This window comes from Falco cherrug, chromosome 2 (genome assembly GCF_023634085.1).
Source record: "Falco cherrug isolate bFalChe1 chromosome 2, bFalChe1.pri, whole genome shotgun sequence".
Taxonomy (NCBI): Eukaryota; Metazoa; Chordata; class Aves; order Falconiformes; family Falconidae; genus Falco; species Falco cherrug.
This window is the reverse complement of record NC_073698.1, coordinates 65,324,963-65,339,456: the sequence shown is the minus strand read 5'-3', so window position 1 is coordinate 65,339,456 and position 14,494 is coordinate 65,324,963. Positions and strand designations below refer to the sequence as shown.

The 14,494-nt window shown below is 38.8% G+C and overlaps 1 protein-coding gene and 1 long non-coding RNA gene across 4 annotated transcripts in view; one reads left to right on the top strand and one right to left on the bottom strand.

Annotated features, from left to right (window-relative positions):
* TFDP1 (transcription factor Dp-1) overlaps positions 1-14,494 on the bottom strand; it is a 49,510-nt gene that overhangs the window by 19,542 nt on the left and 15,474 nt on the right. For all 3 annotated transcript variants that reach the window (XM_014279674.3, XM_055701882.1, XM_055701881.1), the window contains exon 4: positions 219-325. In XM_014279674.3, the coding sequence (XP_014135149.1) occupies positions 219-325 (107 nt within the window). The remainder of the gene's footprint in view (positions 1-218; positions 326-14,494) is intronic.
* On the top strand, positions 854-8,997 carry LOC129735352 (uncharacterized). Its single transcript, XR_008730873.1, has 3 exons — positions 854-2,625; positions 2,710-2,831; positions 7,005-8,997. It is a non-coding gene; the product is annotated as an uncharacterized LOC129735352 (long non-coding RNA).

Below are 14,494 nucleotides of genomic sequence, written 5' to 3'. Positions count from 1 at the left end.
TCACCTGAATATTCAGGCATCTGCATATTGATTAGAGAGTCATCTTTGCATTTCTTTATGCAAAAGAAGATTTGTTTTACTGTAAGTCTATTAAAATTGGAAACAAGCTTAGACTATCTGTACATGCCAAGTGATAATGACTACCAAGGTACAAGTCAGATTTACAGTATGCATAAGCAACAGCACAAGCAATAAAAAACACCACAAAGTCTCCTTACCACTTGTTGTGCAATGTTGACGTTAGACTGTCCAAATGTTTTTGGCAGGAGCTGTTTTCCAAGCGTATTTACTGTAGAAGGATGAACAGCCAATAGAGAAACAACCCCTAAAACAAATACAAGTAGATAGCTTCAGGTCAGCCACATTGTATTATTTTAGCAATTCCAGTTTCATCTCTATCACCAATGCTTAATATTAACTAGCTCTGAACAGCAGAGAGTCAATATCAACGTAGCATTTACACATTTGAAGCAAAAAACCCAAAATCAAGATTCATAATATATTATCTCAGGCTTTCCTCTATATAACCTTACAGGTCAGTGATCTAGTATGAACATGTTTTAATTCCTTGTATTCCAATCTTCCTCTCAAAGCAGAGTATCAGAGGCAGTGGGCATCTGACAAAGCACAGCCCCCTTCTCTTCTACCCTTATCCTTTGCAACTATTGAAATCTTGTGCCACCACCTGAAAAACACGCCCCATGCCCCAGCAAATGACAAACCCTTCTGAGGATGCTGGTCTACAGGAGATAAAATCTGGCTAGCACAGGCCTTTCCAAGAGAACATTCCCAACTTTCCTCTAACTGTCCCCTCCCAGCTGAAGGCAAGGAATTAAAGAACAAATGTCTTCAAGAATCCAGTATCTGAGCAAAATATATCCAACACAGTAGACCAACCCTGCAGGGAAAGCAGCTCTCTTCCTCTTCATAAGCCATCCAGAGTCAGCATTGATAGGTAAGCAAGTCTTAAGCAATGTAAAACAGAAGTTAAACTAAAAAAAAAAACCACTAAGCCAGGTATCCTCTAGCAATTTGATGCTCCATGCTATAGTTTAAAAAAAACCAACACACAACACAACAAACAAAAAAGAAGCAACCAAGACTGACTACAGAAAAACAATAATGGTACAAACAAGTCTTAAAACACTGGAGACATTTATTTTGCTGAAACATCTGTCACTCAGTTGTCAGGTGAGAGTTCAGCAGTTCTTTTCCTAAGATCACTTTGAAAAGAAGGGGCCAATAGGGCCAGAAGGACTTGGCACAACTCACATTCCTCTTCCTTTTTCCCATTATCCAATACAGAATCAGTAAGTAAGCATTTTTACAAATGTTGTACCAGGAAAAGCTCTAATGAGTCCCTGATGCCTACCATCCCTCCTACACATTCAGGTAGTCTACAGAAAGTTAAGAACAACCCAAATCTTGCTTAAGCCCTTGCTTTCCAAAAGGCTTGTATTCCCTAGCTGCTATTACTATATCATGTCAAACCGATAGCTTCACACGAGAACCTATTCTCAAGTCCCCCAAATCAGAACAGGATGCAGCAGCTTATCATTCTTCCATTATGAACCAACTTTCCAGTGCTCTTCCAGACATTCAGCAGCTATCTAGTTTGTAAGTCTGCTATGCCTTCCTGTCCCTTCAAGTACACCCATCACTACCACAGCCTGTTTTGTGTGTGTTCTTCCCCTCTGCGCAATGCAGTAAAGCAATATAAACTAACCTGGCTATTAGGGCTTGTGTAGTTTCCTCTTAGCTTTCTGGAGGTCAACATGTCTTTTTAACCTCCTCCTCATTATTTAAAACAATAAAGCAATATGAAGATTACATTTCCAGTACAAAATAAAAGTTGTAACTATTTTGCAAAGATGCCTCATCTATTTGATCACCTTTCCTTGCCTTTGATGGTTCTTGTTGCCCACACACTTTCTAGTTCTTCTACCTTTCGAGATCTGTTTTTGCAGATGACAGGGATGGAAACATTGTTGATGACAAAAGGAATACCATATATAATCATGTAATTCCATAGCACATTTTCTATTTTACTCCCTGTAATTCTCAAAATTCCATATGCTTGTTCCCCACCAAACACTGATACCACATTTTCATAATATAACCTATCATGACTTCAAGATCTTTCTTGAACACTAATAGCTCATTTGGGGTACTCATTATATGTGCTTTTCACCAATTATTAACCCATGGGAGGACCGTCCTGTTCTATGACACCTCAGTTTCTTTAAAAGGTTGATTAAGGACCTTGATAATCTAGGGGTTTTTGTTGTTATTTTTAAGAAATCCAAGGACATCGCACTGATTAGATAGCCCTTATCCACACGGTTGTTGACTTTTTCAAGGCATGACTTTGAAAAGACGTAACCTCATAACTTCCCTTTTCCCCTCCTTCTAGAAAAGCCCTGTTAACTCCTGCCCATTATCACGTTTGTCAGTATGTCTACTACTTCTGTTACATGCTCAACCAATTTGCCTAACAGAAGTCTGACTTATTCATCTGCAGTTATCTGAGCCCTTCAGAAACTGGTGCAGGAGACGCGGCCTTCTATCCTTCTGGTACTACACAAATTATACATATACTGAGTTAGCAGGACAGAGGTACCATTGGTAGGTCCTTCTCAGAATTCACAGGTAGATAATTCTCTGGCCATGATGATTTCTAATCATTCACGTTATCAATTTTTTCCTAAGGCAATAGCTTCTAGCCATACTTCAGCAGGACACTTTCATGAAGAACAGTACTGCCATGAGACTCTCTCGCATCATCTTGATCATCTTATTCTTCAGATGCGCTCAGAGACTTCATCCTTCTGGTATGTTTAAAACCAAAGTAATTCTTTATGCTATCATGTTGTTTCTTAAAAAATTTTTATGAAGTCAACAAAGACAAACGCAAAAGTCTTGGACTTGTAACAGACTAACTCCACACAACAGCAGAGGTCAGGTATTGTGTGGTTAGGAAGCAGATGTGCAGAAAAGGACCTGGGGGTCTGGGTGGACAACAAGCGGAATGTGAACCAGAAGTACACCTCGAAGCTAATGAAGCGTTAACCACATCCTGGGCTGTATTTGGTAGAGTACAGCAGTAATTGATTATTCCCTTTTACTCTAGCACTCTTGAAGCTGTACCTGGATTACTCTGTTCAGTTTGGGGGCCTGCAGCGCGAGACAGGCATTAACAAAGAGCAGAGTCCAGAAGAAAGACATTAGTATGGCTAGGGTACTGGAGCATAGGATGTACAAGGAGAAGCTAAAGCAGCTTGGTGTGTACAGCTTGTGGAAGAGAAGATTAAGGTAGAGCAAGGGGTGTTATTTGTGGGAATCTAATCACTGCCTTCAACTGTTAAATGGAGAGTTATACAGATGATAGAGGACACAGCAAAAAGAAAAGAGGGAATAGTTGCAAGCTGCTGCACAACAAATTCCAACCAGACATGACAGAAAAAATTCACGATGAAAAAAAGTAAAGCATAGCAATACTTCCTATTGCGCTGTGCTTATTAATTCATGCAACTGAACCAACCTGGCTCTATACAGAAACTGCAAGGTACACCTGCCTCTACAGCACAAACTAATTGTCAAGGAAGCACAAATGTAACTGGAAGAACAGTTACATACTCTTCACAGTTCAATGCAAAGTCAAAGTCAACGTATAAAAGGTATCATACTAAATAGGAAAGAGCATAACTGCTCAACGCTAGGAGAAAAAAAAAGAAAAAACTGAGTTTTGTTTTATTTTTAAGAAAAGGTACTTTCACTTTGCCTCTGCCCAAATGCGTTCTGATATTTTCTCATTTACCTCATATGTAAACATTTTTCTCATATCCACCTGGATTTTCAAAGGCTTACAATGCTCGGGTTTCATAGTGGGTTTATGTGTGGGGGGTTTATTTGTTTGTTAATTATACAAGCAGAAATAATTTCATTAACTTAGCTTTGCAAGTGACTGACAGCTCAGTTTCTCAAAGGAATTTTTCTAATCATTAGTTAATTACTGTTACTCTTACAGTAATCACTGCAATCCAAATAATCCTGCGCTTTGTGGCCAACACACAGTGTGTATAATAGCATGTAAAAATTAAACCCACAAGTTTGCAAACAGTTTTGCTGGCACCAACTCTTCTTCCTTTTCAAAACAAACACATTATTAATACTGCTGGTTCTGACACGTCTTTTTCTTTTTTTTCCTTCTACGTATTTCAAAAACATGGAAAAAGGCCATGTAAAGCAGAAGAAAAAAAATATACAGAAGGATATAACTACTACTTAAATTCTCAGTCTCCCAAACATTGCCACTTTGGAAAAGTACTCTTAGGAACTTACAAGTAATTATTAAACCTAAAGGGAAGTAGAATTTCACCAATATTAAGTCCCGGAATGCCTCCGAACAGAAGGTAATGATACAGATAGGATCAAGGAGTAATGCTGTGTAAAACTTGCACAGCAAAAGCAGCAGCACCCTTTAACAAAACCTGTTATTTTTTATCTGTCTAAAACCTGTTCCAGGTAAGCACTCCCTTTATACAGAGTATGCAGTAAATAGCTTGTTTTGGTTACTGATTGCTTTTAGAGAGAGCTGTTGAACTGGACCTTTACCTTTGTTTGCATAGAAAAACACATCAAGAGTTTTACCAAAAAGAATCCCTTGCAGACTTCAGCAATAAAAGGGACCGGTAATACAGCCAATTACGAACATTTTACACAACTTGAGATGCCACAGAAAAAGACACAGTACATCTAAAATTAGAGGAAGGGGTGCCCTCTGCATTCACAGCAGTAGATCTCTCTAACAGCTGACTGCTCTAGTTCATGAAACAGTAGTGACTTTGAATTTGGTGTTTCAGATCAAAGAGGATGGACTGAGGTAGTCCTTGCCTCAGGTGCAGAAATCCCATTCAATCTAGGTGCAGTACCATTTTCTAATGTAATCTGTCTTTATGTTCTCTTTATTTGTGAAAGAGAGCACAGTCAACAGAAAAACAGGTCGGTTTCCTGACAATGCAGTCTCTAACAAAGTCTTGTCAGCCTGTCTTCCAGCATAGAAGCAATACTGTGCATGTGAAAATTGAATTTGGTAAGAAGGTAATTTTGCAAGCTCCTTCTGAATTATTACAACCCTAAAAAAGAGCTTTTAGAATAAGGATGTGGTTTGTCAGAACGCAAAGCAATTCCTACTATCTCCTGCAACAGTCTCAACCAAACTCTGTCCAGCAGACCAATTTGTAAGTAAATACACTACATGATCAAAGGTTAGGAGTTAAGCAAAGGGTTGATTCTAAGAAAAGTCTAAAGAAAGTTAACCTTGGAGATGACATTTTGCAGTACCACTGCTTATAACCACTCTTAGGAACTCTACAAACTTTTGTCTTAAATACATAGCAAGCTTTGAAATTGGCAGTTTTAACAGAGCAGTTGGAATCTAGCTTAACAGCTACACAATTCAAAGGCAGCCACATTAGTAAGCCAGTCTCGATACAAGTCAAGCATGACTTATGCTCTCAAAAAGGCAACATTACTTCCAATAACCTGATAAAACCCGTAACTAAGATGGTATCAGTTGAAGAGCCCAACAAAGACCAGTGACACTTTCCAGGAACAAAAAGATAAAAGTAAGTGACACAGACACTAGATTCCATTGCAATTGTCACTTCTGAGAAGGCCAAGTGCCATCCAGAATATTACATTCCTTATTTGGGGAATTTTAAAAATGTTAATAGGAACAGCATTTATATAAAGCCAGAATACCTGTACTGCTTAAGATGCAAATGACTGATATAAGATTACATGAAAACTATGAGAATTATCTGGAAAATATTATAGATTCTATTTTGGCAGTCTTCTGTATGTGGAGTTTTTCTTCTTTTTGGCTAAAAACAAGCGAGAGAGAAGAGGAAGAGGAAGAAGAGGGGAAATTCAACATCAACATCACTAATGAAATTCCATACTATAACCATTTTTGTAAAGCAAATTACAAAGCTAATTCCAGCTCCAAACCTCACCATCAAACCACCTGCTTAAAATAAACAAAACCCCTAAGTAACAAAAAGCAAACTAATCTTAATTGCACAATCTGCCCCTCTCGTTCTAGTGTGTCACCGTCCAACCCCAAGCTGGTGTCTGTAGAAAACTGACTGAAAAATTATTAAGTTTGGAATCAAGAAGTGAGCAGGGTCTCTTACAGGAATGTAAAGTAGCTTAAGTCCACATAATTTTTTGCAAAGGTTCTTTTTTCAATTGAAAAGCTCTGGGATATCAAATTACAGAGTTCTCCCAAGGTCTCTGCAAGTCATGGTCCTTATTACAGACACTGCTATAGCAGTGTAGAAGACATCACATTAAGACTCACTGATCTTTAGGTTTACTTGTCTGCATACCATCTTCAGCTATTTCTTATTTGCCACTCTCCTACTTGAGGTTGAATTTGGCCAGTTCAACCATGTAGCTGACAGCTCAATACGCTTTTAGTAGTACACTTCTCCCTACCTAGTAAAGTAAGCAGTAAGCATCCCCTGCAAACAGAAAGGAAAGCCACAGTTTGAAATTGTTCAGAACTACAGCTTTACAGAAGCTAACTCTTTCTTTGAATTCTGTTCAAAGGAATGCATTTTTTCCGGGGGGGGTGGGGGGGGTGGGGGGTGGGGAAATGCAAGAATTACAAAAAGATGAGCAACTTCTAAAACATCTTTCATTAATCAGAAGAGCACCACTCTACCCAGTTGTTTAAGCTGCTGTCAATAAAACTGACGCAATGTACCTGAGAGGAATTTATCCCATCCGCTTGAAAGTTTCAGTTTAGAAGTTCAGCCCACTTCTACTTGGCTTCTCTACTATTACAGAAACTTCCACAGCTAACTCCAACTCCACAGCTTCAGCAAAAATTGCCCAGTGACCTCGCTACAGGTTTCTCTTCCTCAACACATTACCAAGCAATAGATACTTAACAAAACCCCTATGTTTGTTTTGTGGCTTTTTTTTTTTTTTTAAAGGTATGGGAGACCTCATGAAATCTCACCATGGAGACTGAAAGATAAGGAAGGCAGATCTTGGAGAAGACTTAAGTTCATTACTCAACATGACAACCTAGTATATAGAAATAATAGTAAAGATGTGCCTTTGAAGACTTTGAATAATGAAATCCCAAAAGCTCACTAGAGTGTGGAATAATCTCTAGAAGACTCCAGATCTTCACACAATTCAAATACAGGTGCACAATCCCTGAAGCAGAGACAGAAATCAATCCTGTTTTGGACAGCAGTGAAGCACAGCTCAGAATGTCATCTATAGCCAAGATGGGAAATAATGCACAGGAAGGGAGAATTTCAGAGCTACAGAAAGCTGGTATGGCAGTCAGGACACAACCAAAGAAGCTGAGGGAACTCCTCAACCTACTTAACACAACTATCACTGACCAAGAGGTAACAAAAGAAACATCCTGGAACAAGGACGTATCATACCAACATCATAACAAGGAAAGTTTTCTGTATGAATTAATGGGGTAGGCTTCCACCTCTTTACCTCAAAGCATCATGACAGCAGGAAACAGTGTACTCACACCCACTAACCTGTCTCAGCACAGTGACCAATGCAATGCTTGACAACAATGTATTTCAACCCCAACACTAGATACAGGTGAAATGGAAATCCAATGCCAAGCAGTTCCCTCAAGAACTGTTTACAGTATTTTCTATGCATTTTGCTTTACAAAATCTACCCTAAATTACTGAGTCTGAACTGTTGCCTCCTTGCAAGTGCAAGGAGTCTTGAAGACACAGGTAGGATAAATAGATGAGTTTAGAGGATCCATTTGAAGTGCCTTTTATCCAGTCCACATCACCTTCAAAAAAATTATTCCTTACCACAAAAGCATCAACTAGACTAGTTTCAGATTATTAGATCTTATATACATATATACACACACACAGAGTATGTACAAAGGGCATACTTGGAAGATCTGGGAGAGAGGTAACAATTACATCCTAGGAGCAGATTCCTCAGATGTCACTCCTGTGAGACTGCAGTTCTTACTGTCTCTCTCGCAAACACCATAGATATTTTATGTTTAGTTAGTTATATGCTAATTTTCAGAAAACACTGAACTCTTTTTGAGGGTGTCAACCTACCATAGGCTTTGACAACATACAAGATTATTATCTATAGTTGTGGGTCAAGCCAAGTAAAAACACCTCTGCTTATTGAACAAGTCACATCACCCTGTTAAAACAACAAACATGCTTACACAGCAATTCTGAGCACTTTTACAAAGACATCGATCTTCCCCAGTGTGCAGTACTACTGAGTTCTTAAGTAATTTCTTAGACTAACTCAGAATTTTATGTGATTCTTATCATCCTTAGATATGACTAGTAATGCTTCAGCTATTACAAACCAGTCTTTCCAAGTCTGTGTTGAAAAAAGCTGTGGTCTACCTGTAAACTTCTTACAAGCCTTTTCAGACTTTTCAAAATATCATTCATAATTGCAGCAACAGTTTTATTTCCTGAGCTTGAAGTTAGATAATAATAATTCAATTTACCTCAGCTTCAATAATACACAGGCATTTTATAACCAATGTTCAAGCATGTATCTGTTTGCTAAAGCATGAATCACCGGCTGTGAAATAGATCTATTTCTGTTCCAGAGGAATTATGCCAGCCACTGCCAAAAATCAGGGAGTTTGATCTTGCAAATAAAATTAACATTACATTGCAAAAGTTTGTCATAAATAAGAACAAGAAAATCTCACAGTTAGACAGTATTGAAATATAAGAGTCTAAATACACCTCAAAAAATTACATACTAAATACAAAAAAATACATATACAATTTTTTGTCAGTTACCAAAGCTGAAATTAAAATAAAACTAGTTCTTTTATGCCTATAAAATGTGAAGCCTTATTTTAAAGTGTAAGAGGCGGAAAGAGCTGAAGACATCTTTTAAAAGCACTTTCTAGTTATGTACCAATAATGCCACCTACTGGCATGACAGAAGATTTAAATTAATTTTAAAGTTACTCTAAAAATTTGGGAGTTTTAATTTCAATACAACATTAAATACCATTGTTTGTTTTTTTCCCTTGCACTTAGCTAAAGCAGATAATTTCTTTCACCCAAATTTCTTCACAAGCAAGGGCCAGGAACAGAATTGAACAGTGTTGTATTTAATACTACAGTATCAACACTAATCTGAATAAGCAAGGACCAGAACTTAGCAGTGTTCTTCAAAGTGCAACCTCCCAGCACAGCAGAATTTCCCAGTCTCTAAAATTCACTGCAAAGTAACTTTTAGATGACAGAAACTTGTAAGTTCTACTGCTTCAGCACCTATTAAAAATTCTTCCTATCCGTCCAACCCATATATATTTTCTAACGCTCAAAATTAATTCTGATTATAATTATCACTCAAAGTCTATGTCCAGGATGAATTTTAGCATTTTCAGGTTTAAACAATTAGTCAGGTTGACATCCAAAACAAAGCCAGGATGTATGTATTTTTTTAACCCTAGAATGGAAATGAACTGAAATAACAATTAAAATATCCAAATGAGATTATCCTTGCTTTGTAACCAAGGCAGGCAAAAAGCAAACAATTACAAACAGGTCACTTTGGAATTTTACTCCACAATTAAACCGCTCTCTTAATCTGTTTTCAATGAAGTAATTTAGAGTAGAATAAAGTATTTTCAGTTCGAAGGGACCTACGATTGTCTAGTCCAGCTGCTTGACCAATTCAGGGCTGACCAAAAGTTAAAGCATGTTATTAAGGGCATTGTGCAAATGCCTTTTAAACACTGACAGGCTTGGGGCACCAACCAGCTCTCTAGGAAGCCTGCTGTGTCCAGTCCAAACCTCCCCTGGAGCAGCCTTGAGCCATTCCCACCTGTCACTGGGTACCAGGGAGAAGAGATCAGCACCTCCCTCTCCACTTCCCCTCCTCAGGAAGCTGTAGAGAGCAAGGAGGTCACCCCTCAGCCTCCTTTCCTCCAGATTAGACGTGCTCAGCCACCCCTCATAGGACATTCCTTCCAGCCTTTTCACCAGCTTTGTTGCCCTCCTCTGGACGCATTCAGGGACCTTCACCTCCTCCTTCAGTCGTGGGGCCCAGAACTGCACAGTGCTGCAGGTGAGGCCGCACCAGCGCTGAACGCAGCGGGATAATCATCTCTCTTGGCCAGCTGGTTATGCTGTGTTTGGTGCACCCCAGGATGCTGTTTGCCCTCTTGGCTGCCACGGCACGCTGCTGACCCATACTGAGCTGCTCTCAGCCAGCACCCCAAAATCCTTTTTATTATTGCCAGAGAAGGGATAGAGCTGTAAATCACAACAATCTGGGTGCCCTTACAGCTTTTGTTGACTTGACCTTTGAAATTTTATAAGCATTGCTTCTGATTACAATTTGAGGGTTTACAGAGATTAATTTAAGTGCAATTTCTACAAAACCCATACAGAATATAGGGTAACAAGCAAAGGAAAGGGCCCTGTGTAATGATGTTCTCAGCAACAGAGGCTTTAGGGGGAAAAAATGCAACTGGGTATTATTTTGGAATGAACCAAAGAAAACTTGTAACTGCTTCCAATGGATTTAGCATTCCTCCACAATGTCACAGGTGAAGCTGACAGCAAATAAACCAGCACAGGACAAGCCGCAGATATAAAACCAAGTGGCTTTACTAGAGTTCATCACTGAGAGGACATCTGGATACACAGCTACTTTTTGCTGTGCATGTTAACTCACTAGCAGTCACTAGCAAAGCTGCATTTTAGAAGCACCTGGCACTGCTCAGGATTTCCTTACAGGAAAAAACCTCTCTTCTCAGACACTCTCAGCACACTACATTGCTGCTTCTTTCCTGAACAGGGTTAAAGCAGAAAACCATCTTTCTGGTTACCCAAGTTCATGAAAACTTTCAGTCATACCTGTACCAAACCAAACCATGCTAGAACAAATCTGGTGATTTGTGCCGCTTAAACACTGCCAGACTACCAGCTCCACAGACCTTGCACTTAACAGGAAAGCTGCACAAAGATGTAAATGTCAATGTCACTCGTCATACTTCCAGGAGAAGTCTGAGCCTTTCAACAGTACCACCCTGGAGCCAAACATGATCAAAACCCTCTTTAACGATAAGTTTCCTCATCCAAGGACTGGCAAATACTCAAGTAGTAAACAAATATATCCCAAACATATGCATTTGCATCCAGAAGAAAAACTAATTAGATAGTGCATTTTCTGAAACCTTTTTAAGATCTGGGAATCAATATAGCCTTAAATCGAATAGGGGCTGATATAACTGGTGTGTCATTCCACTGATACTTTCCCAAGATGTGACTTTAAGAATCAGCCTTCTAGACTAAATTCTCAGTAGGGAAAGAACGGAACTAGGCAGAGAGAAAAACCTTCCTTCAGTGAGCAGAGCTAACAGTGTCATCTTAATACAAGGGAAAACTTGCACCTTGCTTGATCAGCTCCACGGCATGCTGTTTTTTCAGGACTAAATGGGGTGTTACACTACAGTAATGGAAATACACACGAGTATCAGAAAACACAGGTGAATTTATATCCAACTTCTTCTGGACATTGCACAAGCACTGGAGGAAGCACACACTTCCAGCTCATTTCTACCACATATAGACTGGTACTTCTTATTCCACACTAAAGATGTTTTCAAAGAAACACTTCTAGAATGATACTTCATATACATGACCAATTTACTCAAAATTACATCCATTATAAACTTTTGTTTTGTTTACTATTGTCTCCTCTTAAAACAAAGTCAGTCTCTGCTTTAAAACAGAATTCTTAATCAGAAGCTCATGGTTGAGACATGGTCTCTCCAAAGTGAATTAGGCTGAAGTATGTCCCCACTAGCTGAAATAAAAAAGGCTGTCTATGTTGGTACTTGTTTCTGACCGTGAATTTTAGCAGATAATCAGGAAATGAATGCAGTGATAGGACTTCCATACAGGGATAATTTCCTAACATACCCTCTTCTCTCCCAGATTTGACAGCTTTAGGACTTTTGAGCAAGAGGTTGTTCAGTGTAACTGCTGAGCAAGATGAGTGATGTCTCCTTTTCAACATTCATCTAAGAAACAACAGCTACATACCCTAACAAAACTCAGTCTAAAAATAACCTATTCGCAGTTCCCAGATTTCTATCAGTGCAGATTAAAAATTTACAGAAGTCCATTCGCAGCCTATTCTGAAAGCATTGCAACAAAGCTGTTCAGGCTCTAAGAACTGTTGCATAATACCCTGTTTTGGCCATAAAAGTCAACCTTTGCTTATCTTTCACAGTTGATTCATATACCTGCCACTTAGTCCTGTATTCACCTTACAGACCTTTGATGAAGTGTTACACAACAATTTCAAGACAAATACTCTGCTCTTCCTCCCAAACCATGTTTTTGCAAGTATGTCCTTACTACCCAGCAGACAAGTCATTTTTTATCTTCTACCACCCCCTCAAAACATTTATTCCTCTGACAGCTGAGCTCCTGCTCCTTTCACAAGCTGACTGGCAACATGTGGAAACTGAACCAAGTCCCGAGTTTCTTGTTGAGGCTGCATTCTTAATTTGCTGAGTCTCTCAAAGTTGGATTTTCCAAAAAGATGCTGGAATCACCCTCTGATATCACTAATCCAATGACCCCGGGTGCTGTGAGAGCATAGGGAGAAGAAACTTCAAAAAGCAGCCAGACTCCTGCATTCTCCCTGAAGAGCCTGCCCTATTACTGTTGTTGGGGCAGCAGACTGGGCTAAGCAAACCACTCATCTGACACAGCAGGGAGATTTGATCCCATATAAATAATAAAATGTATTCTCAGACTCCTCGTGATTGACTTGCTACCCCCAGAAAAGACTCCTACCTTTTAAGAAATACAAATCCAAAGGAGGGGGGAGAGAGAGAAAAAACAACCCTGAAAAAAAAACTTTCAATGGTTACCACCAGAGAAGAAGAGAAATAGGTTTTTCCTGACCTCCTTTCAACTCTAAGTAGTATACCACATGCACTTCTGCTACCTTATGGAAAACTTACTCTGTGTTTTGTATCTATTGCTGTGGACTGAATCCTCTTCATTGTGAAATTAAGAGAAATTTTGCATTGTTTTGCAAATTAAGAGAAATTTGCAAGACAGTGGAGGACTGGACTTTTTGACATAATGGAATGTAATGTAGACAGGTACTTTTAAAAGCACACAATAATTTTGTGTATAGTAGTTACATTTAAAAATATTTAAATATTACACAAAACCTCCTAAAAATTATAAAAAAGTGGCAACGTAAAATGAGTACTACTTCAGTGAATAAATTATGACACATATCTGAATACTTTAGTGACAAAATATTTGCTATTTTAAGATCTGATTAAGAATACAAAGCCTGCACATAAAATACAGACAAGTTAGAGGCAAGAAAAATAAAACATTCAAGCCAAGAGAAACCATTGTTTCTTCTCAGTATTAAGAATTAGTTGTTGTCCATTAACTTTACAAAAATCCCCTAAAAGCAATCGGATGCCAAAATTAACTGAGGACAGCTTAGTTTGCTTCATGGCTGTATATATTGAGAACTGAGCTCGATTCTCAAACCAGAGGAGCTGCAAGCCATAATAAACTACTTAATCCCTTGAATTTATTTTAGAAATGCTACAAACAATGAAATGGCATCTATTTTACCCAGTTCTACTTTAAGAGATATGTAATAATGGAAGATTCACATTTCCAGTTCTTACTGTCCAGACTGCATTGTTTTGACTAGCTCTTGACAGACTGTAACAGGGTATTGACAGACACACCTACATGGGTGTAAAATGGTCCCACAAGTATCTGCCCTGACAAAACCAACCATTTTACTGCCCACAGGGGTAGGGAAAAATGGTACAGCTGTTAAGGATCAGGTATCTCCGTGCACACTTTTTTTGTTCACGGGTATATGACTGTGCTTACAAATATACAGGTGAACCAGTCAACAAGTGCCAGTTATTCAACCCTTATGCCTTTTCCACCAAAAGTAGATCACAGCAGATTAGTTGTACAGCCCTCTTTTGTAAAGCAATGTGAGTTTTACACAAGGGAATGCCAAAGAGAGAGCCCAGTGAGATTCCAATAAAGTACTTGATGTACCTAGAAAACCTGTTAAATTGATGGTGACAGAAATCAGAAGTTCTGCAGGCTGTGAAAATAAATACTTAAATGGGTTTCCTGAAATGGCATATAACAGGCTACAGCAGTAATACTAATGGAGTTCACCTCAACTGGACCACAGGTTATCTGAGAGTACTAGAGTAATGCATGAAGTTAATAGATTTGTCAATAATGAGGTTTATGAGAGCATCAGACAAGTAGGTGACACTGTCCTAATAAATTTCACCCTACTTAGTACAGCCTATCAAAGCACACCATCTGTCACACACAAGAGTAAACGAGACCATCATCATTTGGAAGCAAAACTAAAGGAAAACGGCCATTTCACCAAA